The sequence below is a fragment of the Arthrobotrys flagrans genome (genome assembly GCF_004000055.1).
Source record: "Arthrobotrys flagrans strain CBS H-5679 chromosome Unknown unitig_0, whole genome shotgun sequence".
Lineage (NCBI taxonomy): Eukaryota > Fungi > Ascomycota > Orbiliomycetes > Orbiliales > Orbiliaceae > Arthrobotrys > Arthrobotrys flagrans.
In genome coordinates, this window is record NW_027137550.1 from 1,570,114 (window position 1) to 1,595,597 (window position 25,484).

Below are 25,484 nucleotides of genomic sequence, written 5' to 3' on the forward strand. Positions count from 1 at the left end.
TTCACGGGTCCCTGAGCTTGAGGCTGAGAGCTTTTTACATGGCGCAGGAAGGTTGTGTTTTCTCCTACAATGCACCTAGCTTCCTCAAAACCGGTTTGCTTGTGGTACCATTCCATCTTTAAGATTTGTACATACGCACAGAAAATTTGAGCTGTGCTCAAAGATCAAGATCAAAAATAATATCTACTGTGTCATTGGCCGCATCGGTGGTCCCTTGAAGCCAATCGTAGAGTGTTTTTTCCGTGTATCTCACGGCACCTGACTCATGAACGATGATAACGGTTTGTTTCTGGGTTCCATAGAGGTTATAGAGTCCTGACAGCGCTTGGTCTTGATCTTGCCCTGTGGTAGTTCTTGTCTCGCTGGACCCGATCAAGTTGCGGGTCTCGAACATGGGTATGAAAACTGATTGTTTTAAAAGCTCCAATCTGTTGTTCCTATCCTTCCAAGCTTCGTCCTCACTCACCGAATCGGATGTGAGAATTTCGATACCTTTCTGTGATATCTCGCGATCGGTGAGCCTATCATTTTGTATATCTTCGACGAGCTCGTCAAGAAGCCGTTTACCATTGAGCACCTTAGGCCATGGGTTTGTGAAAGCGGAGTTACTGAGTCCATACGTCCCCGGTTCCGTGGGGTCTATGATATCGTGCTTCTTTCCGTGTATTTGCCCCTCCGCCCGATTGGAAATGACCCCAAAGCTATCAATCTGGACACGGTTTTGATGATCCCGAGAGAATTGACCACATAGCATTGAGAAACCTCCAACTTGATCGATATCTAGACTAGGATCGGAGTCCTGAGTCCCCAATCCCGTCCATGAGTAGCAAGTGCTGTCCGAAGAGGTTAGAAAAGACGAAACAACGGCCCCTCTGCTAGCGGTTCCCTCGGCCGCAATCGAGGTTGTCTCTCGAATATTGGTAAGTCCAGCGAACCGACCACATCGGGTGATCCCGAGCCAGGTACCTGATGGCATCTAAAAGTGTAAGCTCTTGAAAATTGGGTTAATTTGAGGGCTCAGTCTTACCGTTCTCGGGGCGGGCTAGGTCTCGCCCTCCATATGTATCCTTATCCCAAGGGCCGGCGGTCTGGGTAGGGCGCTGCAAGAACTCCTAGAGTAAAACCCAAAAAAAATTAAAAATTAAAAAATTTACAAGTCAGGAAGTGGCAGTAAATAAACTTGGGATATGGAGATACACACGTCTCGATTGGAGAGAAGTATCAAAGGGTAACCCTTATTGGCACATGCGGTTGTCCAAAGCAGAATGCACATTTTCCAGTTGCGACTTGTTTGGAACTTAGTCAAAACCCAGAACCAACGACTGGAAAAGCTTTGGGTCTCTCAAATGGTGATGGCAACGAAGGTGACGATGAGATCAATATACGCACACGTAGAGCTATAGAATACTCGAGCTCGAGTGCGCGAAGGTATTAAATCCGAGGCAAGACGTCTTGGTAAACTCGGATGGTTTCACGGAGATTCGAATGTTCTGGCCACAAAGTTCTAGCCTCGGGATAGTGGAGTCTGGTGAATGAATACCAGCTACTTCTTTACCCACATGTATACCTCCCCTTCTAACCTCTGACATACAATACATAAACAAATTTACCTTGCATATTTTTATTTTTATTTTATTATACCGATGAGGTAACTGCACTATGGCGGGACAAAAAAAAAAAAAAAAAAAAAAATGAATGACCAAGCAGACGTGGAGATTTGCCTCAGAATGTGTGGGAATTGGTCAATGCAAATGCAAAACAATCGCAAAGTAAGTACACATGTAGGTGGAGGTGGATGTGGAAGTTCAGAGTTGCAGAGAGTTCACAGTGGGGCGATGAAGAACAGAAACGGGAAGAGCTCAGCTCGCCACTTAGCCTCGATATCTTCCGGGAATAGCTAATAAGTGCTTAGCTGGCTGATTGAAGAGCCCTGGGCACTTTGCCGGTTCCGGTGACCGAAGAAAGCGAAGGAAAAAGGTGGCCACATGCAAACAAATCCTGAATTCCTCAGAATATTTACTAAGACAGGTACTCCGTACTTTTGAAGAATCGGTAGATAAGGGAGAGGAGCCGGCACTTTGACCTTCCAAGAGCATCAGCGTCATTGGGATTGATTTTACCAACGAAGGAGGCCTAATGTTGGTTTAGGGAGCTGGAGGACTCCGAGAGCCAACTGCCAAGGTTTGAGAGAATGGGATTGAATTGGCTCGAGGATGTCTGCAGCTCCATGTTCCATACTTTCACGGCCGTCAGTCTTGCCATGCAATTCGAGCAGTTCCGACAACGCACTAGCGCAGACTTCGGTCCAATGGCAGCGAGCGATCAGTGGACTGGTAACGAGAGACGAAGAAGAAAATACTCATATCGTGGCCAAGGCCGGATACAGATATCAGTGGCAACGTTGATTCAAAACAGATGGCTGGAGGAATTCAGCAGCTGCTTATAATCACCCTTCAACCCATGTGCGTGTTTACGTGTGTGGCTCTGAATGAAGAAAAAAAAATGTGGAAGCAATTGGTGCTCACGTGTAGAGAAGACAGGAGAGGAGAGATAAATGCGGCCTCTTTCTTGTTTTTCGGGTCATTTCCCAAGTCCGGATCTCACTGAGGATATCTCCGGACTCGCTCTGCTTTTTGTGAATTTGTATTGACCGGATTCCTCCACAGGGATGGCTGAAGGAGTGGAAACACCCCCCCCCCGAAAAGGTTTGTCGGTCAATTAAGCATGTAATTACTTGCCTTACTTACATAGTATGCAAGTACCCACTTACCTTAATTACTTGCTGTACTTAAGTATTCTTGAGATTTTTTATAGTGCATACCGACTTACCTAAGTATCTACTTATAGACTGACATAGACATAGTTGTAGTTTGATGCGGAAGAGCTGGAGCGCTTGGGTGATTGTTATCCGCTTGCGATAGCGAGAAGGGAAAAGCAAAAATTTTTTAGATTTTTTTTTTAAATTTTTTTTTTTTAAACAAAAGTAGAGTTATGTCAGTAAGTACTTAAGTAAGTATATAGTATGGTGGGAACCGGGGGTGAATATGTAAAAGCTTACCTACGTAGTAGCATGTAGGGGTTCTATCGTGACGATGCCCCAGACGTAGGTATATATTTACCTACATATATATATTATTTCCGTTGCAACTACTGTGCTCGACGCAGTAGAGAAGAACTTGCCGGATTGGGGAAAAAAAAAAGAAAAGAAAAAAGATATGACGGACACAGACATGGACACAAAACCACCCAGCAGCATTATAGGGTATGCTGGAGAACCATAGGTAAAGCATGTGTCCATGTCTAGATGTCCATACATACAAAGTACTCAAGTACTTATGTGTATGTGAGATATGTCTCTCTGTGTGTTTGTGTGTGTGCGTGCGTGCGTGTGTCTGTCTGCATCTGGGTCCGACCAGGATCTCAAAGGAAGAAGTAAATATTCGAAAGAGGGCAAAAAAGCAAATGCTCTTCATTCACATAATCCTGACCCGATATCCGTCTTTTTTTGGAGAGGTCGGCACGGCACTTTAGTCGTGCTAAATTATTTATCTTCGAGCTACTGCTCGCTCGCTTCTTTTCCATCCAGAACCCTACGCTATCTGTCAGGATATTTGCCATTTTATTACTATTTTCAAGGTAACGTACAGACTACCGCTTACTTGCTTTAATTGCCTGCCTGCCTGCTGGCGCATTATACTACCATCCAACTTGCATTCCCATTGTCCGGGCGTCTGTTGTGCGTATCAATCATGGTCTGGGATCGTGTCGTGGGTCGTGTCTGTAAGGGAGCAGACCGTGGGAGCACAAAGCAGCTAATTGTTCAGTCTTAGCTTCATTTTTAGGTACTTACTTACTTTACTTGACTTGACCTCCTCTCTCCGCTTTGCTCTTCTCATCAAACTAAGTACCTGCTTACTTATTTACTTACTTACCTACCTTACATACCTACATACATCATACGTACATACATACATCTTGCTTCCTCCTTGCCTCTCCTCATCTGCTTCTTGTTATGCAGCTTCTTAGTCCGCTTTTCTTCTTGGCTTGAAAGATTCCGCCGATTCCAACATACTTTTTTTTTTTTTTTCCTCCCTTCCATTTTCCCCCTAGCAAGCCGCCTAGCTTTCTATTCCCTCGAACTTTCCTACTCTTTGACTTTCGAGAACATTTTACTATATCGTTTAGCGGTGAGGATCGGGCTACCTCGATTACTTGCATCTCCTGCTCCGACCTTACCCTTCTCACACCTCTTCCCAGATCCCATTGTCTAACATCCTCCACGCCCGATCACCCACACCATTTTCCAGACAAGATTTACCGGATTCTACTGTTTGTTTCCCTCACCTTTCCTCATTTGCCTTGCTTCGGTTATTTCGCTTTTCCCTTCTTACCTGAAGAATCATTTCAATACTTTTTTTTTGATATCACTGAAGTTTGATATCATTCATTCATTCACATAGAAAGAAAAAAAAGAAGGTATTTTATCTTTTACTTTGATTCTCATCCCCCTTTTCTTTAACCTTTACTACTACTACTATTATTATTTTTAATATGTATATTTGCTTTTCAATTAACTCGCGGAAAGGATTGGTTTAGCCGGTGTTTTTTTTTTTTTTTTTTTTTTTTTCATTACATACAAGTACTTTTTATACAAAATTTTTTTTTTTTGCCATTTTTGTTCTTTCTTTCCTTTTTCTGGACTTTCCCCCAAACCCTTCTCCTTGGTTAAACCTCAGGCGTGCTATCAGCAACTAACAATCATTTCACCCGGAAAACTGGAATACAGATCTGTGTAGAATGGCAGCCTCCAGTCCCCCATACACACAAGGCTCACAATACTCGCCTTATCCACCCCAACCAGGTCACGATATCTCGCAAGCTGGATACCCCCCCCAGAACACAGGCTGGCGACCAGAATGGGGTCAATATCATCCTTCCGTTCCCCAACAGTACACCTCACCCACCGCGTCGGTCTCTAATCAATCATCACCGACGACTGCCACACCACGAATAACCGATAAGTCACGTCGAAAACGTCTTTCTCAAGACCAACAGCACCCGTTAGCCCAACAACAACAAGTGTATTCATTCGTCCCGATTCCTGGGGCACAACAGCACAAACGTCCGAGACGGCGATATGAGGAAATAGAAAGAATGTATAAATGCGGTTGGAACGGCTGCGAAAAGGCTTACGGAACATTGAACCATCTCAACGCCCATGTAACGATGCAATCCCACGGGGTCAAGAGGACGCCGGAAGGTAATCGAGATTTCCTTTCTTCGTACGTGCTACAGTATTTAACCATTAATTTGCTAACATGGCTTCGAAACGGTCCAGAATTCAAGGAAATTAGGAAGGAATGGAAACAGAGAAAAAAGGAGGAGGAGGCAGCTAAGAAACAGGAGGAAGAACAAGCACGTCAACAACGCCAATTAGACGGCTTGTCATCTATGGACAACAATACGCCAACGGCATCAGGCCAATATAACAACGTCCCACAACAACGTCAACTCCCACCCCCTGGATACTCGCAGCCTCCAATGCAACCAGGTATGCACCACTATGCACAACAGGCGGCCGGGAGCCTGGAGCAACTCCAGCGTTTCAACCCTCCTACCGCCAACATGTATGGCGCATACCCCCATGGCGCTTACGGGCACACCCCGAGCCATCACCTATACCAACCAAGACAGCCTCCTGGAGCCGAGGAACCCGATGCCGATGCCGATGCCGACCCAGATGTGCCAAATGCGTCATATACTCACACGTAGTTATGTTATGATATTTGGTCCCGGGTTGTCATTGAGAGAAAAGCTTGATATACGGGAGACTGGTAATGACGACAGGTCCTTCAGTTGTGTTTATAGGCCTCCTCTTCCTAATTTAATAGGCTGAGATGGGCACGGTGGGACGCCGATATACACATCCGCCATCCCTTCTTTCGCAAATTGCTGGGCTTTTGGCATTGGTACAGGCGGTTTCTTTTACGTCTGTTTCGCTGTAATATATTACGAGCATACGACGCTCTTCGGGTGATGCAAATATTGTATCTCCCTTTGCATAGCCATTTCATTTCACTTCTTTCCAGTTTGTCCAGTTTTCCTCTTCTCGTTTTTCTCGTTCTCTTTCACCTTTTCCTTCACTTTTTTTTTTTTTTTTTTAACTTGATCTTCATTTCCTATCTCCCAAACTTAGAGCGGGTAGGTTGTGTGCATCTTTTAAGGCGAGTTTGGTGGCTGTATGATTACTTGATTTTATTTCATTTTCAATTTTCATTTTGTCTATTGCCCCTGTGCTTTCCTTATTATTACATACATCATCATCTTCATCATCATCATTTACGATACTGGGCGATGTGTCATTTTGTTTCGGTTCTCTCACTGCCACTGTCGCTTCTCCTCCCCAGTGTTTTATTCAATCCTGTCTCTACCTCGCACACCCCCATCCTCATCTTTGCATTTCGGCAGTTCTGTTGGTACGTCTGATTTACATAGGTGCGATCGACAGAAAAAACATTATCCGTACTTAGGTACCTTACAATCAAATTAATCAAAAGGCGCGAGAAAGTTCTTTTTCATAACAGACTTTTTTTTTTTTTTTTTTTTTTTTTTTTTTTTTTTTCCGGTGTTGTCGGCGGAAAGTAGTAACAGGATATCTTATTTGTCAGGTGATGAGACTATCTGCTATAGAACTAGAAAAGAAAAGAAAAAATAGGCTGTCCTTCCATATCTTTTGGAACTGTTCCGCCATTCTGGAACCTCTTATTATGCGCATTGGTGTTTTAGGCGAACCTATCAATAATGATATGCTCACGTGTGAAACAAACGCCCTTAACTCTCCAAGTCTTCACTTCATCGGTTATGTCTGCCGATAAGACGCTACTTACGGTACCAAACACTCGGGCTGAGCTAAAAAAAAAACACTTAGGCATGTTCCTTGCAGAAACCCCCAAACTTATCTGTGCGAGCTATTGCATTGGAATTTCGCCTGCAGAGACTAGAATGTATTGGCAAAGCCTGGTACGCTTACCCAGGTCGTTCAAACCTATTACTTCTGTGGGGCCATTTTTTTTTTAGGAGCAGCTAGAACTCTGATTATCTAGGACTTTTACATTCGATAGACGCCGAGCAGAAGAGAAAACAACCAGGCTATTGCCACATGAGGCCTAGGCTGGATCAGGCTGGTTCCCCCAAACATTTTTTGAATGACACCGGACTTTTATCTCAAGTCTTTCATTTGAAAAGGTAAGTCCTCGAGTAGCTTGTTAAGAAATAATTATCAACTTCACAGTATCATTTCGAAGCAAGACGTCGATATATATATAAAAAAAAAAAAGTATTCATTAGAAAAAAGTAATGATGCCAAAGCCTCGGCTCTCTTGATCGAGTACATACATACGGTCAGCATATTTTGAAAACAAACCTCTGAGGCTTATTTGGGTTTCAACAATATAACATTCCAAGCTTTGAGGTAGTATTTCACGATTTGGTTGTAGAGCGCTCCCCTGCGAACTGGACGTTTCTACCACCCCTGCCTCTGCCGCCACCCCTTCCTCTGTTACCTCCTCCAGAATTTCCAGAAAACTCTCCCCGAGGCTTACCACCTCTTCCCCCACCGCCGGGCCTCGTAGTATTCTCCTGCAGGCCCCCGACTGCCCCGCTTTGGGCCTTCTGTTCAAAGACACGCTCGTTGAGCTCGATTAGGCCGCTAGCTTTATCGCTAAGCGCTAAGGCGAGAGTCTGCAGCCTCGAAACCTCGACGCCCTTTCGGAAAACGAGCGTCTTGTTGATCTGGTCTAGGGCAGCAGCTATTTCATCGTGAGCGATCATTTTACTTACAAGAGCGGCAACTTTTCGCTCCTCAAGGTCGAACATCTCCGAGAGCCTTGTCAGGGACAGGACGTCGTAAAAGGGTGCGTAGGTGAAGATGTATGTTCGTAGACCTTCTTCTTGTATCCGAACGGAAAGCATTTGTTTGAGGGATTCTGAATTAGGAAGCAGATCCCAGATTTTGATTGCTTGGATCAAATCACAGCTCTTTTTCCAATCACCAGCGGCCAGGGCGTTCGCAGCTTGGAAGACATGGTCTCTTGTATTTTCCGGGGGGCCTGGGAATACATTTCTCTCGTGAAACTCCAGCATTCGCCGAAATGTTTTGCTGATAACCTTCTTCCTCATATCTGGAGAGGACCCAGCTGCCGCCATAGCAGGAATCTCTAATAGCATAGAACATGTAAGATATGCTGCCTCCAAAAGTTCTAGGTTGATATGCATGTGGAAGGGTAGTTGTCGCTGTTTCTCTAACCGCTCTTGTTCCGGTGTGATAGTAGAGTATCGGCTCTGTGGCCCGACTCCCTGGGCTAAATGCTCCTTTACTCTGCCGGAACCAAGTATTTCTTGGAGACAAGATTGTGCTTCAGATATAAGACTGTTCCTGAATGCACAGAGACCGACTTGAACCAGTGTTCGGTTGTAGAGTATTTGAGTGGTGATATCAGCGTTGTGTATGTTTTCTTGCAAGTGTGACATTAGGAACATATCACGAGACTTGTAAAAATTCTCGCGAAGAGCGAGGTGGTAAATATGGCAGAGCATGGCACGGGTTCGTAATATCGTTGAATCGTTTTTATATAGGTGAGAGCAAAGGCTCTGGACGATAGTAGCTGGGTTTTCCTTTCGGAGGTCTGAACGAAGGACGTCAGACGAGGATTCTGATGTGAGTAGTGTGTAGGAAGCCTCCTCAATTGTTTCGATTACGGCCAAAGGCTACACTGGCTGTTAGATTCCTCGAGATATTCATTGTTTGAGCGTAAGCTAACGTGTGGGAATGAACCGACCTTGTAATACAAATGCTCAACGCGTCTCATGACTGTCCTGTTCAAGTTGTCGCCGATACTACTTGCCTTTTTATTGCCAGAGAGACGCTCAAAGTACATCTGACTACGGACAATAATTTTGTACAAGGCGGCCTCATCCCCCAAGCGTTCTACGTATTCAGTGGTATGTGGATCGATGTTCTGGAGAGATTTGGTGAGTTCATCATCGAGCCGGTCGACAAAAGATATGATGCTTCCGGAAATCTTGAAAATTTCGCCTGGTGCTGGTGTTGGGGGTGCCTTTTCATCGTCATCCCATTCGTCCCCGTTCTCGACGATTACCCAAGAAGGGTTCTCTTCCAGGACTTGTAGGAGATTGTTTAATTCGATCTCCGCTCTAAAAGAAAAGAAAGAAAGAAGGGTTAGTTTGAGTAATAAAGGGGTCGATCCTATTTAAACGTACGCCTTCCACTGGTCGGTTGCCATGTATGAGAGGACTCCGAATGACAGGTCATATCGGGTGGATATAAGAGCTACAAGGACACGAATTTTTTGATAAGGGGTTTGAGCAAGCTCGAGGAGCTTCTCCATTGTACGAATTTGCTCGGTTCTGTCGGTATTCTTTTTCCCACGAGCTTCGATAATGACTTTGAGATGTTTGAAGATGGATTCTTTAGTAAGTTGGACTGCTTTTCCACCGCGAGTGACGATTGAGTATGCTCCAGAATCGTCATCTACACTTTCCGGCTCAGCTCTTTCAAACGTGGGCTTTTGTGGCGCGGGGATATCTTCTATTTCAGGCTCGAGGAGATAATTTTCTTTATCGGCTCGATACTGTGAAATCTCTTGCTCGTACTGTCGGTTATTTCTCTTGAGACGCTGCTTGATGGAATTGAGAGCTTTGGCATTTGTGGCATTCATCTTTTTGGGAGCAGTCTTCTCTTTCACGAGCGTCTCGTTCATGAAATCCTCAAGGTCGGCGACTGCTTTGATGTAAGGCTTTGGCACAACGTCGCCATGCCCTGCCTTAGTAACGAGTTTGTTGAGCTTGTCGAACTCTATTTTGCGATTAGTATTGGTAAGTGGATAGGTATTCTGAAAATAGCGGATTACCTTGCGAAATCACAAACCAGTCGTTGATTTTTTCAGCATTTTCGATCAATCGAATGGAGGTTTCGATTTCCTCGAAGCGTTTGTCTTTCTTGTTTTTGACGATTCTGCGTAGCCCGTCCTCATCACTATCATCTTCATCGACTACATCTCTCGTGAAGAGATTCCTTTTATTCTGGCTTTCTCCAGCATTTCCATCCTCCAATTCGCCATCGTCATCGTCGTCCGAATCATCGCCATCATCATCCTCAGTACTTTCAGATTCATCAGATTCATCTTCGGCCTGGGCATCTTCCTCGAGTTCTTCTTCCTCTTCGGAATAATCTTCCTCAGAGGAGCTGGACTCACTATCGCCTAGCCCACCATGAAAGAACCTTGAAGTAGCCATCATGGGCGAACGGTGTAGATACTGCCCGAGTTTCTGAGAGGTATGGCTTGGGAATGTAGATCTATAGGGTTGTTGATGGGTTGTGTATTGGTGCACCGTTGATGATGGGACCCAGAAGAAAGACGCTTGTGTCTTTTTTTCTGTGTCTATTTGTGTGTGGGGTGTCAGGTCTTAAAAAAAAAAATTAACAACGATTTCTAAAAAAAGCAAAATGTTGAGAAACCACCACCACAACACACAGTCGACCGTTGTCTGGAACCAGCCTTGCGAGGGACTCAAAAGCCACCTTCAATGCTACTCCTTATACACCGGGACTTGATGGGTCACTTACTTAGTACTGGCTGTCCTTGTTTAAAGTACCATGGCCTTTGTAGTTACCATAGGTGAGGCGGGTATCTGCTTCAGGAAAAGACTACGTCTGCATACTTTGGAGGTATTAAAACTAGGGCAAACACCACATAATACATTTTAATTGTCCTTTTCTATCTCATGAGCTGAAAGTCTATGAAGCCGAAACGCAAGCGAAAAACAAAGTAGTCGGGTTGATAAAACATGGAGAATATTCAAAACCTGCGCATCGCATCTTAAAGCTGGGAATAAAGGGGACAAGCACGAAAGAAGGTTCTGGCTGTGAAACACCGAAAGAACTGAGCTGGAATTTTGTAGCAATTGTTGGCTTCAAGTTTGGATCGTGTATCGAAATGCATGTCTCCCCAGAGCAAACGAGGTTGGATTAGTATGTTGAAGCTTTCAGTTTATAGAATAAGAAAAACCGTAGCACCGAGGTAGACGACTGAAAGCTTAGTAGTAGTAAACGTCACGCCTCTAAGCGTTTTATACTACCTTTTAGCTTGATAGCCTAGGGTCTAGCTTTCAGGTTAGTAGCGGCGGCTGCCTAAGGGTGCGGTGTTTGACGAAGTGAATCCTGTTCCGTGTTACTGGTTAGCTGGATGGATATCTAAAGAGAAGGAGATAGAGTTTAGCACCTCCACGTCCCCCGCGAGGCCCTCCCCAACGGCCCCTTGATGATCCGCCGCCATAACCGGGCCCTCTTGCCATATCTGAGAGACGGGGGTCTATTTGTTGCTTGGCCTCGCTATTATATATTAAAGTAAGTATCGTATTTTAGATGAAGGTATGGACATATACGATGGGATGAAACGTACCTGAGAACAGTAACCAGGTCGCGCGCTTGCTTAGCATTATCGGTCGTGAAGAAAGTGATTGCAGTACCTTTTTGCCTGTATTCAAACTGTGATTAGATGGGGAGTAAAAGTATAAGGCCGGATTCCTTACCCTGCGCGTCCAGTACGGCCGATACGGTGAACATAATCCTGTTAAATATATTAGATTGGACGAGGTAGTGGCAGGATCAAAAGTAACTAGCGGTACATACTTCACTGTCTGTTAACGAGGTTTGTGTTAGCACATAGATCTGATTTGGATGCTCCCGAGATCGCGGTGATGATGTTTGACTTACTGTTTGGGTAGTCGACGTTGATAACATGGGTTATATTACGGACATCCGTTCATTAGTTAGTATGAGACGTGGATACATGCAACTCACCTGGCGTGCACAGGAGGTCCAATTATAGCCTGATGCCTTTGCAAGGTCGTAGCGTCCGGTATCACTGTTAAACCCCGTCGGGAGTGCGAACAGCTCAACCTAAAAGGCTGTATAGTTGCATTCCTTAGCTCTAGCCGAGGAAGCGCCGTCTATCTTGATGATAGGGCGAATGTCCTCGACTTACCGATTTGCATTTCCTGACCCGACCATCTTCCAATCACTAGGAAGCGAGGGTGTTGTGGATGACTTAGCCTGCTCCAAAGCCGTAGGAGGGAATAGCACAGAGAGAGCAGGTGCAAGCACTAAAGAGCTACGACTCGCCATAGGAAAGCAGAGTTGGGTTTAAAAAGCAGATATCCAGCGCCCTCGAAACGGAAAGAAGAAAAGGCTGGACCGTACTGTAGCACACATGAGTAAGTAAGGGGCAGAGACCTAACATACCGATCCCGCGAGATGCGACATCCGTCGCAACCATTATGGGGCTTTTCCCGCTCTTGAATTCATTGAGTACCTATACAAAGTTAGCTTTTTTGTATCGACAACGGCGATATCCAATGTAATTTTGTTATACCCAGTCTCGTTCATTTTGGGCTTTGTCACCGTGCAAAGCTAATGCGGGAAACCCGTCCTGACGTAAAAACTATAACGAAGAGATATTAGTATCGTATGTTTCCCCTCATCCATGAGTAACGAGTACGGTGTCGCACTCTGGTAATCTCATCGGCAGCACGCTTCGTGCCCACGAATATAAGGCACTTTGTTTCTTTGTCATCCATGATTCGCTCTAGATGCTTGACAAGCCTATTTTTGAATGGGTGGGTAAGTATTAATTTGGAACTGAGCGGATGGATGCGGGAGCTTACTTGTCACGTTTTTCGAATTCGGAAACGACTTCGACAATCTGAGTGATTCGATGGTTTGCTGAGAGCTCTAAGGATCCGATATTGACTTGGATAAAGTCCTTCAAGTAGTCATGTGCAAGTTGTCTGACTTCCTTTGGCCAGGTGGCAGACCACATTAGCGTCTGACGGTCTGGGCGAATCTGGCTGACAATCTTGTTGATTTGAGGAGCAAAGCCCATGTCGAGCATTCTATCGGCTTCATCGAGGACAAGATATGTAACTCGTCGGAGGTTGGTCTTGCCGGCCTCCAACATATCAATCAGACGACCGGGAGTGGCGATGCAGACTTCTACACCGCGGGCCAATTCTCTGATTTGCTGACCTCTCGGAACACCGCCGTAGACGCAGGTATTACGGATACGGGAAGACTTTCCGAATTTGGTAACTTCTTGCTGAATTTGGACAGCCAGTTCTCGTGTAGGGGCGAGGACGAGGACGATGGGGCCATCGCCAGGTGCGAGCAGTGGTTGGGCATTTATGTGAACGATTGATGGAAGACAATACGTAAGAGTTTTCCCCGAACCAGTTTCGGCAATGCCAACCACATCCCGGCCTGACAAGGCCATTGGCCACCCTTGTGCCTGAATTGGTGTAGGCTCCTTGAATCCTTGAGCTTTAACTTCATTCATCACGTATGCTTTTCGAAAGGTAAGCAAGAGGTTGATACATGAGGGTGTCAGAACGGACATAACGTACCAGGGAAACCAGCTTCATCAAATGATTGAACAGGCTTGGGGACATCGCGACCGGAAACGCGCATCTGGCGTTGAGTCCGGTAGGCATCGACCTCTGTTGCCGATCGCTTTTGAACCGCATCACAAGGTTTATCTAGACCGAGTTAGGGCCGATGAATATTAATCGCTCTAGGTGTTTTGGGAGTCACATACAGAAAGATTTTTCGAATTTTGGGAGAGATTCCAGATCTGCAGATTTGGGGACGTGGAGTCAGAATAGCAACATTTAGGGAAAGGTTTTTGTCCATGCTCAACTCACCCCATTGTGGTTTCTTCAAGTTGGCACCGATTCCGGACATCTTGTCTCCGGAGTTACCACCATAGCCGTTCGAGTAAGAGCCGCCAAAGCCATTCGATTGACCGTGGTAACCACTGGACGAATAGGTGTTGTTGGAATTGTAGTATCTACGGGAAGGCCAAGTTAGTTGCCGGGGGATAATACTGGTCTCCTCTATGAACCTTTGAGTCCTGATATCTCTAATAGCATTTCAAAAAGGGTTGAGGCCAAGAGGAATTTTATAAAAGATGAAAGTACCCGTTAGAATAACCACCGCCATTGCTACTGTTACCACCGCCGCCGCCGCCGCCGCCGCCGCCGTAGCCTCGCGTGTAGTCGCCGTAAGACATGGATTAGTTTAGTTAGTAGCTTAGTGATATGTTATCGTGGTAGGTGATAGAGGGATGATGAGATGGGTAGATTCGAGTGAGAAAAATCTTGGAACCTGGTGATATTAGCAGGGAGATCTGGAAGGAAGGGAGTAAGTTTTTTTCTAAAAAAAAAAATTTAGTTAAAAGAGAAAAGGAACCCAAAGAAGGGTTTCTGGAAGGCTTGGCGCCAAGATAACCAACGCGCATCATCCTTTAACACAGGACATGATCGATTAGTTCTATGGGAGCCGACGCTGAGCGATTACATCTGATCTACTTCTTGCCTGCACCATCGCCATCATCATCTTCTTCCCACTACTGCTTGCAACAGTTTCATAGCACTACCTCCAACCTGCCTAGATGTCTCCGCTTCAGATGCATTCAGTTTGAGTTATCACCATCTGAGTCCTGAACCGGTAAGTCTGTACTTCTATGACTGGCTGGTCTGTAATACCTCACAATTGGCCGAGTACTTACCTAGGTACTTATCTCAAATACCTCCTATACTGATATCAAAAGCCACTTTTTTCTAGACTTTCATCCCACAACTACCGGGACCACTACAGGTCCATTTCTATTCTAGCATTTTTAAGTTTTGAACACGACAAACTGGAGCCATGGCGGCCCCAGTCGTCGCCAACGATGCGATCAACCGCGTCTTTTCCGACTTGAAAAACAGGTACTTATTTATTTCTGGAATCTCGGAAGTGGTCCAATTCAAACCTGTCTATCTATCTGGCTAGCTGGCTAGCGCTACTTGTGCTGTCAATTCAGTTATCTGCCTGCTGCCTTCCTCTTCATCTTCTCCTTCGCTCCCATAGCAGGTAATTCGCTGACCCGACTTTGGACGACTGTTAGTAAGACCGAGGAAGGCCGCCAGAAGGCGGCTGATGACCTTCGGGGCATATTGATTGTCAGCCAGCGAGGTGAGTTTGGACTCCCGTTTATCTTCATCACACCAACTCGAAGGTGGCTGGCTATTCTGACTTGGTGACTTGGTGGCTTGGACCTAGAAATGCCCGTTGAGGCGTATACGAGGTTCAACAACGATATAAATAAACGAATATTCGAAATGATCCACAGCAACGAGACCGCGGAGAAAATTGCAGGGATCCTGGTGCTGGATCGTCTCATAGATTTCGAGGGCGATGATTCAATGCAGAAGACAACCCGATTTGCCCACTATCTCAGGAGTGTCATTAGAGGTAACGACACTGCTGCTATGGTTCTTGCCGCTAAATCTTTAGGTCGACTAGCGACGCCAGGGGGGCCATTAACGGCTGAGCTGGTTGAGAGCGAGACCCGACAAGCACTGGAGTGGCTGCAGAGCGATAGACAGGAAAACCGTAGATTTGCAGCTGTCCTGCTCTTGAAAGATCTAGCCCGGAACTCACCTACCCTCTTTTATACCTATGTACCTCAGATCCTTGAGCTACTTTGGGTTGCACTCCGGGACTCAAAAGTCTTGATTCGGGAAGCAGCTGCAGAAGCCCTGTGTGCTTGCCTCGAAATTCTCTATCAAAGAGATAGCCAACTGCGGGCTCAATGGTACAACAAAATCTTGGAAGAAGCCCAGCATGGATTGAAAATCGGGACAATAGATTCTATTCATGGCAGCCTTTTAACATACCGGGAGCTTTTACTCAGAGCCGGCATGTTCATGCATGATCGTTACCGAGACGTCTGTGAGCTTGTTCTTAGATACAAGGACCATCGCGATACGCTCATTCGGAAGTCTGTTGTGACATTAATACCTATTCTCGCTGCCTATAACCCCGAAGAATTTGTCAGTTCCCACCTGCATCGCTGTATGATGCACCTTCAAGCCCAGCTCAAAAAGGAACGAGATCGAAGTGTGGCATTTGTCGCTATTGGGCAAGTAGCCATAGCTGTTGGGAGCAGTATGAACCCTTATCTTGAAGCAGTCCTTCAATGTATCAAAGACGGACTATCGAATAAAAGGTACAATCACATCCGATTCCGACATGAATAAAAATGCTAACTAGTGATCGTTTCTAAAGCCGGCGAGTGCCTGTTGAGCCAGCATATTTCCAATGTATCAGTATGCTGGCGACAGCTGTTGGTCTAGCTCTGACCAAGCATATCCAAGAGCTGCTATCTCTATTATTTAACTGCCCGCTGAGCGATTCTCTCACACAAGCCCTTGTTGATCTTGCTCATTATATACCTCCGCTGCTTCCCCAGATACAAGAAAAATTACTCAACATGTTGAGCCTTGTTCTCAGTGGCCGGCCGTTCAAGCCTTTGGGAAGTCCTGCTGAATTACAAAGTACCCAGCAGCCTCTGAAGGAAACCCGCGACACCTCTGGTAGCGATGTCAAAGACCCTGAGATAATCTTGGCCTTGCATACACTCGGGAGCTTTGATTTTACGGGCAAGTAACAGCGGATTCCCTTAGAGAGTTTCATTTTTTGACAATTACTAGGTCGCATACTGAATGAATTCGTCCGGGATTGTGTGATTAAGTATGTGGAAGATGACAATCCCGAGACCAGGAAAGCAGCTGCACTTACATGTTGTCAGCTTTTCGTTCGGGACCCAATATGCCATCAAACTAGCAATAATGCCATCCAAGTAGTTGGTGATGTGATGGAGAAACTATTAACTGTTGGCATCGCTGATCCAGGTGTGTTACGCTATCCTTAGCCTTCATTCTGCGAAACTGACTAGTTGCACAGATGCGGATATACGAAGAACGGTCCTTGATTCACTCGATGCTCGATTTGACAGGCACCTGGCAAGAGCAGAAAACGTCCGAACCCTTTTTTTGGCCCTGAACGACGAAGTGTTTGCAATTCGCGAGTCTGCAATCACAATCATTGGAAGATTGACGGCTTATAACCCTGCCTACGTAATGCCCTCTCTGCGTAAATCGTTGATCCAACTTCTCACTGAACTCGAATACTCGACTGTCGCGCGCAATAAAGAGGAAAGTGCGAAACTTTTGAGCCATCTCGTCTCGGCTGCCCAAAAACTGATTAAACCATACGTTGACCCTATCGTGACCGTGCTCCTTCCCAAAGCATCTGATCCAAGTGCTGGTGTTGCCTCTAGTGTTCTCGGTGCTATCGGAGAGCTCTCAACCGTTGGCGGCGAAGATATGGTACCTTACATACCACAGCTCATGCCAATAATCATAGAAACGCTCCAAGATCAAGGCTCGTCCTCTAAAAGAGAGGCCGCCTTGAAAACGCTAGGGCAGCTCGCTAGCAATTCAGGCTACGTTATCGAGCCATATATGCAATATCCCCATTTATTAACAATTCTAGTAAATATTGTCAAAACGGAACAAACTGGCTATCTCAGGAAAGAGACAATCAAGTTAATGGGGATCCTGGGTGCTATAGATCCTTACAAACATCAGGTAATTGATCTCTAACCTGCGTTGTCCTTCATTGATACTAATCTATGCTAGCTCGTTGAGCAAGGACCTGAGAATCGCCCAGCAGACCAGGCCAGCACCGTTACGGATGTTTCCCTTATCATGACGGGACTTACCCCGTCGAATGAAGAATACTATCCAACCGTGGTTATCAACTCTCTCATGAACATGCTCAAGGACCAATCGCTGAGCAACCAACACTCTGCAGTTGTGGATGCTATTATGAACATCTTCAAAACCCTGGGCCTAAAATGCGTACCTTTCCTTGGGCAAATTATCCCCGGCTTCATCGGAGTTATTAGAACCAGCCAGCCTAGTAAGCTTGAATCATACTTCAGCCAACTGAGCATCCTTATCACTATTGTGAAACAGCATATTAGAACATTTCTGCCTGAAATCTTACAGCTTATCCGAGAGCACTGGCAGTTGAATACAAATTTACAGGCTACTATCCTCCAGCTTGTCGAGGCAATCGCAAGATCACTTGAGGGTGAATTTAAGGTCTACCTCGCCCAACTTTTACCGCTAATGCTTCAGGTTTTGGAAGCAGATAACACGGCACGCAGGATTCCCACGGAGAGGGTTCTGCACGCCTTTCTGGTATTCGGTGCAAATAGCGAAGAGTATATGCATTTGATTCTTCCGGTTATTGTTCGGCTTTTTGAGAAATCAACTCAACCCGTCTCAGCGCGGAAGGCCGCCATCGAAACTATCGCCAAACTTTCGAGGAAAGTCAACTTGTCTGACCATGCATCTCGCATCATCCATCCGCTCGCCCGGGTACTCCAAAGCGGAACACACGAGCTCCGTGTAGCTGCACTGGATACACTTTGCGCACTTGTTTTTCAACTGGGACAAGATTATGCGCATTTTATACCGATGATCAATAAAGTATTGGAATCCTACCGACCTTGTGGATATGCCTATTGCTAACGAGAGCTGACTATAGTGCTTGGTACAAACCAAAACCCAACACTCGAATTATGAACTCCTCGTATCAAAGCTTTTGAAGGGGGAGTCTCTACCCCAAGACTTAAACCCTGATGAAATGTTAGTGACACTCCTTCTAATTATTTCAACGATGATTGACCTAGCGAAACCTTTTAGGTTTGGGGAGAAATATGACGAGGTTCTCATTCCAGATACGCATTCGAAAAAGCAAACGGTGAATCAACAGCATTTGAAAAACGCATGGGAGGCATCTCAGAGGTCTACACGAGAGGACTGGCAAGAGTGGATCCGACGGTTCAGTGTCGAGCTTTTGAAAGAGTCTCCATCCCATGCTCTTCGCGCCTGTGCAGGTTTAGCTGGCGCCTACTACCCTCTTGCCAAAGATCTTTTCAACGCTGCTTTTGTTTCGTGCTGGGTGGAGCTTTACGACCAGTATCAGGTACGAAATTCCTACCCTTTGTAGTCAGAGAGCACCCTTCTATATCTAACATTTCGCAAAGGAGGAACTGGTTCGATCAATTGAACTGGCTCTTACATCTCCCAATATCCCCCAGAGATTCTCCAAATTTTACTGAACCTGGCGGAATTCATGGAGCATGATGACAAGGCGTTACCCATTGACATTCGGACCTTGGGCAAATATGCTGCTAAATGCCACGCCTTTGCAAAGGCACTACATTACAAGGAAACAGAGTTTTTGCAAGAGCCACAGACTAGCACGATAGAAGCGTTGATAAAGATTAACAACCAACTCCAGCAATCGGACGCCGCTATCGGTATTCTCCGCCGGGCGCAGCAGTACAATGATGTTCCTCTAAAGGAATCTTGGTTCGAAAAGCTTCAACGCTGGGAAGAGGCCTTGAAGGCTTACCAACTGCGTGAGCTCGATGAACCGAATTCCTTTGAAGTTACGATGGGCAAGATGAAGTGTCTTCACGCTTTAGGGGAATGGGACCAATTGTCACAACTAGCGCAGGAAAAGTGGACGCATGCGACGCACGAGATGCAACGAGCAATAGCGCCCCTTGCCGCTGCAGCTGCATGGGGTCTTGGCCAGTGGGATATCATGGACGATTATATTGGTGTTATGAAACATTTATCCCCTGATAGATCCTTCTTCGGCGCAATTTTAGCTCTTCATCGAAACAATTTTGATGAGGCAGCATTGCATATCGAGAGGGCCCGCGAAGGCTTGGATTCGGAGTTAAGTGCCCTTGTTGGAGAAAGCTACAGCCGAGCATACAGGTAAACCCGCCCAGTGCCGATTTTCCAGACTGAGAGCCTAAGCTTACTGTCTGTGTGTATAGTGTCATTGTTAGAGTGCAGATGCTTGCTGAGCTAGAAGAAATCATTGTCTACAAGCAGAGCTATGATCACCCGGAAAGGCAAGATACAATGCGACGAACATGGATGAAGCGGTGAGTTATACTGGACTCGAGGCTAGAGTTATACAATACCCTCCACATCATGCACTCTTTGTCTAACGGACGAAATCTAGTCTACAAGGTTGCCAGAGAAATGTTGAGACATGGCAAAGGATGCTGAAAGTCAGAGCCCTGGTTATATCCCCCAGAGAAAACATGGATATGTGGATCAAATTTGCCAACTTGTGCCGGAAATCCGGGAGAGTGGGTCTGGCGGAGAAGTCATTAAATTCTCTCTACGATGTTGAGGACGGTACCTTGCTTGCGTTATCTGATCCTCGCGTCCCTCCTCGCGTCACCTATGCTCGCCTGAAGTATCTGTGGTCAATTGGAAACCAGTCCGAAGCCCTCTCAAGTCTCGTCGAGTTCACGGACCGGATCTCCAAGCAAATCGGCCCAAGTATCTCCGATACATCTGGACAGGCCCAATCCCACTTGAACCTAGCGGCCAACCCTCCAGCCCTGTCAAACCAGGCAATCGAAGACCTTTCGGGACTACTCGCACGGTGCTATCTCAAACAAGGCGAGTGGTTGGTTGCTCTTAATAAAAGTTGGTATTTGGGAAATGTACAGGAAGTTTTGCGATCGTACTGGCTAGCTACCCACTTCAACAAGGATTGGTACAAGGCGTGGCACGCATGGGCACTCGCTAATTTTGAGGTGGTGACGAACCGGGAATTGCGAGATGTGTCTTCTTCTCCTGAGATGTTGACCAACCACGTGGTACCTGCTGTACGTGGGTTTTTTAAATCGATCTCACTCTCTGCAGGAAGCTCACTACAGGATACGCTTCGCCTCCTGACACTGTGGTTTGCCCATGGAGGCCACACCCAGGTCAATGCCGCTATGACAGAAGGGTTCGGGGTGGTCAGCATCGATACCTGGCTTGCGGTCATCCCACAACTGATTGCTCGTATCAATCAACCAGACCCCATTGTCCGACGTTCCATCCATCAACTTCTTAGCGACGTTGGCCGCGCCCATCCACAAGCTCTCGTTTTCCCACTGACGGTCGCAACGAAGTCACAGCATTCAAGACGCCAGAGATCAGCATCTTCGTTAATTGAGAACGTCCGGACACATAGTTCGGCACTTGTGGACCAGGCGGCGTTCGTCAGCCAAGAACTCATCCGGGTAGCAGTGCTTTGGCACGAGCAGTGGCATGAAGGCCTAGAAGAAGCATCAAGACTGTATTTCGGAGACCATAATATTGAGGCCATGTTCGCGACTTTGGAGCCATTGCATGAAATGCTCGAAAAGGTACTTGTGCTTTATATATGATGCATACCCTACACACATCACCAAGATGAATATCTACTGACGTATTGCTAGGGGCCGGAAACATTAAGAGAGATATCATTCCACCAAGCCTTTGGCCGTGACCTTCACGATGCTAGGGACTGGTGTAATACGTTTAGGAGAACCGGTGATGTCGGCGATCTCAACCAAGCCTGGGATCTTTACTATCAAGTGAGTAGCTCAACCTGCACTAGGACCTGGGCGTTACTTACAAATTCTAGGTCTTTCGTAAAATCTCAAAGCAACTACCTCAGTTGAATTCTTTAGATCTGCAATACGTGTCGCCTCGACTTCTTAATGCTAAGGACCTAGAACTTTCTGTCCCTGGTACGCTCCCCGACCCGTAATCTCAACACAGTCTTTGCAAATGCTAAATTTGACGATTTAGGCACCTATCAATCTGGGCGGCCCGTCATCAAAATCGTCAACTTTGATTCGGTTTTCACTGTGATATCCTCTAAACAACGTCCGCGCAAACTTTCCCTCAAAGGGAGCGACGGAACTATGTATCAATATGTCTTAAAAGGTTAGCCCGAGCCCAGTTTTTTGCAACTGCACAACTGCTCACAAGTTTATACTCAGGCCACGAGGATCTACGACAGGACGAGCGTGTCATGCAACTTTTCGGGCTTGTTAACACCCTGCTTTCGGTGGATTCCGAATGCTTCAAACGACATCTCAACATCCAAAGATATCCAATCATTCCACTATCTCAAAATTCTGGTTTAATGGGATGGGTTCCCCATAGCGACACATTACACGTGCTTATTAGGGAGTACCGGGAAAGCCGTAAAATCTTGCTAAACATCGAACATCGCATTATGTTACAGATGGCACCAGATTACGACAACCTCACCTTAATGCAGAAGGTTGAGGTTTTCGGCTACGCTCTTGATAATACAACCGGTCAGGACCTATACCGTGTTCTCTGGCTAAAAAGTAGAAGCTCGGAGGCTTGGCTCGACCGAAGGACGAATTATACTCGTTCTCTCGGAGTGATGTCAATGGTCGGCTATATTTTGGGGCTGGGCGACCGGCATCCTTCGAATCTGATGTTGGACCGCGTGACTGGAAAAGTTGTCCACATCGATTTTGGGGATTGTTTCGAGGTGGCGATGCATAGGGAGAAATATCCCGAAAAGGTGCCCTTTCGATTAACAAGGATGCTCACATACGCTATGGAAGTGAGCAATATAGAAGGAAGTTTTAGAATAACATGCGAGGCTGTAATGCGAGTTTTGAGAGATAACAAGGAGTCTCTCATGGCAGTTCTTGAAGCCTTCATGCATGACCCATTGATGCATTGGCGGCTTGGGAATCGTGAAAGCCCCGTAGACTTAGGGACGTCTGGTGAGCCAAGTCAGGGTGTGTAATAGAAGTAGCTACTAACCTCACTGAAACTTCGCTAATCTATGTTCTGCTATATATCTAGTTCCGACACCCGATCTTCCTACCCGGGGCCCTAGGGTTAAGGCTGAGGCTAGCAACTCTGGTACAAACGGTTATCAACCGGAAACACAGGCTGGGCCCGAAGACCAAACGCAGAATGCACGGGCACTAGCGGTCTTGAACCGCGTGAAGGATAAATTGACAGGACACGATTTTCGACCAAATGACGAATTGGCGGTTCCAGACCAGGTGGACAAGCTTCTACAACAGGCAACTTCGCTCGAGGTTTGTTTCTGATTCTCGCTCCAATGGAAAGGCTTAGCTAACGACTGGTGGCTAGAATTTGTGCCAACTGTACGTGGGGTGGTGTGCATTTGTAAGTCTCTCGGTCCTCAAATTCTCGTGATCATTATTAATTATTTTTACTATGTTAGTGGTAAACCGTGAGAGATCAGAAAATCATTTTTTAAAGGAGAAATGATTTATTGCATTAGAAACATGTCGAAAGTTTTAGACTTCTTGGATGGCGGATGATTTAGCGGGCGCTATTATAATTTTTAATGATTGTCTGTCTTTAAAAGCATCAACGAGCTATGGAAGTTTCAATGTTATATTGTTATATTGTTACGACTACCTAACCTACTAAGTGGGTAGTGTGCATGTAATTTGGATTATGTATGTGACAATAAGACAGCTGAGGATACAATACACTGTTCAAATTCATCGCAAATTTGCGCAGTCACATGTCTAATTAACCTGTGAGATATTCCCTTCGGATCTTTGCACGGTTGTAAATGTCGGGGTTCGGGGGATTCGGAGGAAGCGGGCATTCCGGTGACTCTGACTCGAATCTAATGAGATTGCTGAACTCGACAAATTGCCCACTTTGCCCGAACCTATTCTTTTTTAAACAACACCCCTATCGCTATCAGATTCATTGAAATGGCAGAGAATCTTCACGATGGGTTCACAAGCCATGAAAAGCTTTGAGCACCTTGAAGGGCTCTCCGAAGCCATATTTAAACGACTATACCAGCAACCTGCGACAGCTCTGGCTGTCTTTCGTCGAATGCTGCCCAACTTAGGTGAGCTCAAGGGGTGGTCGATGGGAGGCTAGAAGACGTTGTTGACAGTCTTGTACCAGCAAAAACATTTGTGATGGCAATGCTCTTCAATCCCGACCCAGTTCCGGTATCTAGCCTCGAAGCTTGTGTTCACCCGGATCAAAACAGGTATGAGCTTATCAGAATTAAATTGTCGAAGCTGCTGGTAACAATTTTTTTCCCTACCATAGGTTAAAGGAAGAAGCTTTTGCAAAACTCCGCCAATTATACATCGTAATCGAAAGACAGGGGACTTTTGCACTAGATGCAACGTTTAAGGTCGAACTGAGAAAGGCTCTTACCGGAGGGTTAGTCTCGGTCTTTCTTGAGATTGATGGTTGTGGCACTAAACTAAAGGACGTTCCCCGTAGTGGTGCCCCTGGAAGCTTTGGGCTGCCGTGTGACACAGAGGATAAGAACAGGGTTGATATCGCCTTCCTTGATCGATATGCGGCAGAGCAGTGGGAATCTATCCTCCACTTCATGGTTGGAAATGAAACCCAGTCGTCGCGGAGGCCAAGTGAGGGTGTGGTTAGACTGCTACTTCACGGAAAATTGATGGAGCAAAATAGGTTAGGGTGCCCCTTCCTTTGGCTCTAAATTAATGATGTGCTAGCTAAGCGCCCTCTCCATAGAGCTTCAGGAACGGTCATCACACAACTTGGATTTTCGTTCTTGTTACAAGAGGTCAACTCACAGGTCTGGACATTACTTCTGCTCTATCTCGATATGGCGGAACAGGTTAGTCTGTTCATTGTCGTTAACCCGAATGTATCTGTGTTTAACCTGTTCCTAGCTTCGAATGGATCCTGTGGATATTCTTCACTTCTTATTTCTCCTTGGTAGTTTGGAGCTAGGGCAAGACTACGACATGAAGAGTTTGACGCCTACTCAGAAAGGCATGCTTGAAGACCTTCGAGATTATGGTATTGTTTATCAGCGGAAAGTCTGTGCGATCTTAAACCCGCAACGGATTTGCCTCGAGTTGCTAACCACATGTGCAAAAGTCTTCGTCGAGGCGGTTTTATCCTACAAGATTAGCGACTGGGCTGACCTCAGAAATTCGTTCCCTCCGCTCCCCAGCCGCTACTTTGGCAAACGCGACCCCAGGGAATGATGAAAATGGGTTCCTTATTATTGAAACGAATTATCGTATGTATGCATATACAAGTAAGGATCCCTGCATACTCACATCACATGACGCCTACCTTAGCTTACACTACACCATGTTCAGATTCACCATTACAGATCGCCGTTCTAAACCTTTTTGCGCGTTTGATATCCCGATTCCCGAATCTTGTGACAGCCCGTATCACAAGAGAAAGTATCCGACAGGCGATAAGTAAAGGGATAACTGCGGAACAAATCATTGACTACATGACCGCAAATGCGCACCCTCAATTACGAAAAAATACTCCCATTCTACCGCCAACGGTTGTCGACCAAATAAGGCTTTGGCAAATAGAAGGGGAGAGGATGAAAGCAACGTCTGGTTATTTATTCAAAGAATTTGCCGCGAATATGGAATTCAATGCCGTGTGCAAATATGCTGACGATATCGGTGTTCTTGTTTGGGTAGATAAAAATAAGGGAATGTTGTTTGTCTCAAAACATGAACAGATAGCCGATTATATCCGAAAACGTGCGCAGTCGAATCGATGATAACAACGTAAATGCAATTTATCTATTCTTTGGTTGATCGACATGACGAAATATGACCCTTTCTATTTTCTCAAATTCCAGTTTACTA

General features: G+C 45.9%; 6 protein-coding genes across 7 annotated transcripts; 3 read left to right on the plus strand and 3 right to left on the minus strand.

The window, feature by feature from the left end:
• Positions 1–157: 157 nt before the first annotated feature.
• Positions 158–1,273, minus strand: DFL_003547 (uncharacterized protein; the record flags this gene model as incomplete). 2 transcript variants are annotated; one of them, XM_067632501.1, is made up of 4 exons in its annotated part: positions 158–833; positions 967–976; positions 1,028–1,112; positions 1,202–1,273. In XM_067632501.1, the coding sequence occupies 4 exons, from the start codon at positions 1,271–1,273 to the stop codon at positions 158–160; spliced, it is 843 nt and encodes a 280-aa protein (XP_067490764.1). The 2 variants fall into 2 exon arrangements, with proteins under 2 accessions (XP_067490764.1, XP_067490763.1); XM_067632500.1 differs by lacking the exon at positions 967–976 and having other exon boundaries at positions 158–966.
• A 3,524-nt stretch (positions 1,274–4,797) lies between these two features.
• On the plus strand, positions 4,798–5,772 carry DFL_003548 (uncharacterized protein; the record flags this gene model as incomplete). The annotated part of the gene is made up of 2 exons (XM_067632502.1): positions 4,798–5,260; positions 5,339–5,772. The coding sequence occupies 2 exons, from the start codon at positions 4,798–4,800 to the stop codon at positions 5,770–5,772; spliced, it is 897 nt and encodes a 298-aa protein (XP_067490765.1).
• A 1,707-nt stretch (positions 5,773–7,479) lies between these two features.
• Positions 7,480–10,314, minus strand: DFL_003549 (uncharacterized protein; the record flags this gene model as incomplete). The annotated part of the gene is made up of 4 exons (XM_067632503.1): positions 7,480–8,766; positions 8,838–9,213; positions 9,280–9,874; positions 9,930–10,314. 4 exons carry the CDS (start codon positions 10,312–10,314, stop codon positions 7,480–7,482), a joined length of 2,643 nt encoding a protein of 880 aa, XP_067490766.1.
• A 1,666-nt stretch (positions 10,315–11,980) lies between these two features.
• On the minus strand, positions 11,981–14,144 carry DFL_003550 (uncharacterized protein; the record flags this gene model as incomplete). Its single annotated transcript, XM_067632505.1, has 10 exons — positions 11,981–11,988; positions 12,066–12,101; positions 12,323–12,392; positions 12,453–12,521; positions 12,589–12,682; positions 12,745–13,420; positions 13,480–13,611; positions 13,671–13,706; positions 13,777–13,922; positions 14,053–14,144. 10 exons carry the CDS (start codon positions 14,142–14,144, stop codon positions 11,981–11,983), a joined length of 1,359 nt encoding a protein of 452 aa, XP_067490767.1.
• A 638-nt stretch (positions 14,145–14,782) lies between these two features.
• DFL_003551 (uncharacterized protein) lies at positions 14,783–23,071 on the plus strand (the record flags this gene model as incomplete). Its single annotated transcript, XM_067632506.1, has 20 exons — positions 14,783–14,844; positions 15,024–15,091; positions 15,179–16,127; positions 16,187–16,560; positions 16,612–16,812; positions 16,865–17,550; positions 17,602–18,459; positions 18,518–18,618; positions 18,676–18,958; positions 19,020–19,028; positions 19,127–19,764; positions 19,827–19,937; positions 20,018–21,203; positions 21,276–21,413; positions 21,464–21,569; positions 21,631–21,768; positions 21,825–22,607; positions 22,675–22,916; positions 22,972–23,007; positions 23,066–23,071. The coding sequence occupies 20 exons, from the start codon at positions 14,783–14,785 to the stop codon at positions 23,069–23,071; spliced, it is 6,975 nt and encodes a 2,324-aa protein (XP_067490768.1).
• A 521-nt stretch (positions 23,072–23,592) lies between these two features.
• DFL_003552 (uncharacterized protein) lies at positions 23,593–25,396 on the plus strand (the record flags this gene model as incomplete). The annotated part of the gene is made up of 8 exons (XM_067632507.1): positions 23,593–23,716; positions 23,776–23,863; positions 23,926–24,042; positions 24,106–24,306; positions 24,370–24,475; positions 24,531–24,680; positions 24,742–24,904; positions 24,969–25,396. The coding sequence occupies 8 exons, from the start codon at positions 23,593–23,595 to the stop codon at positions 25,394–25,396; spliced, it is 1,377 nt and encodes a 458-aa protein (XP_067490769.1).
• Positions 25,397–25,484: the final 88 nt, after the last annotated feature.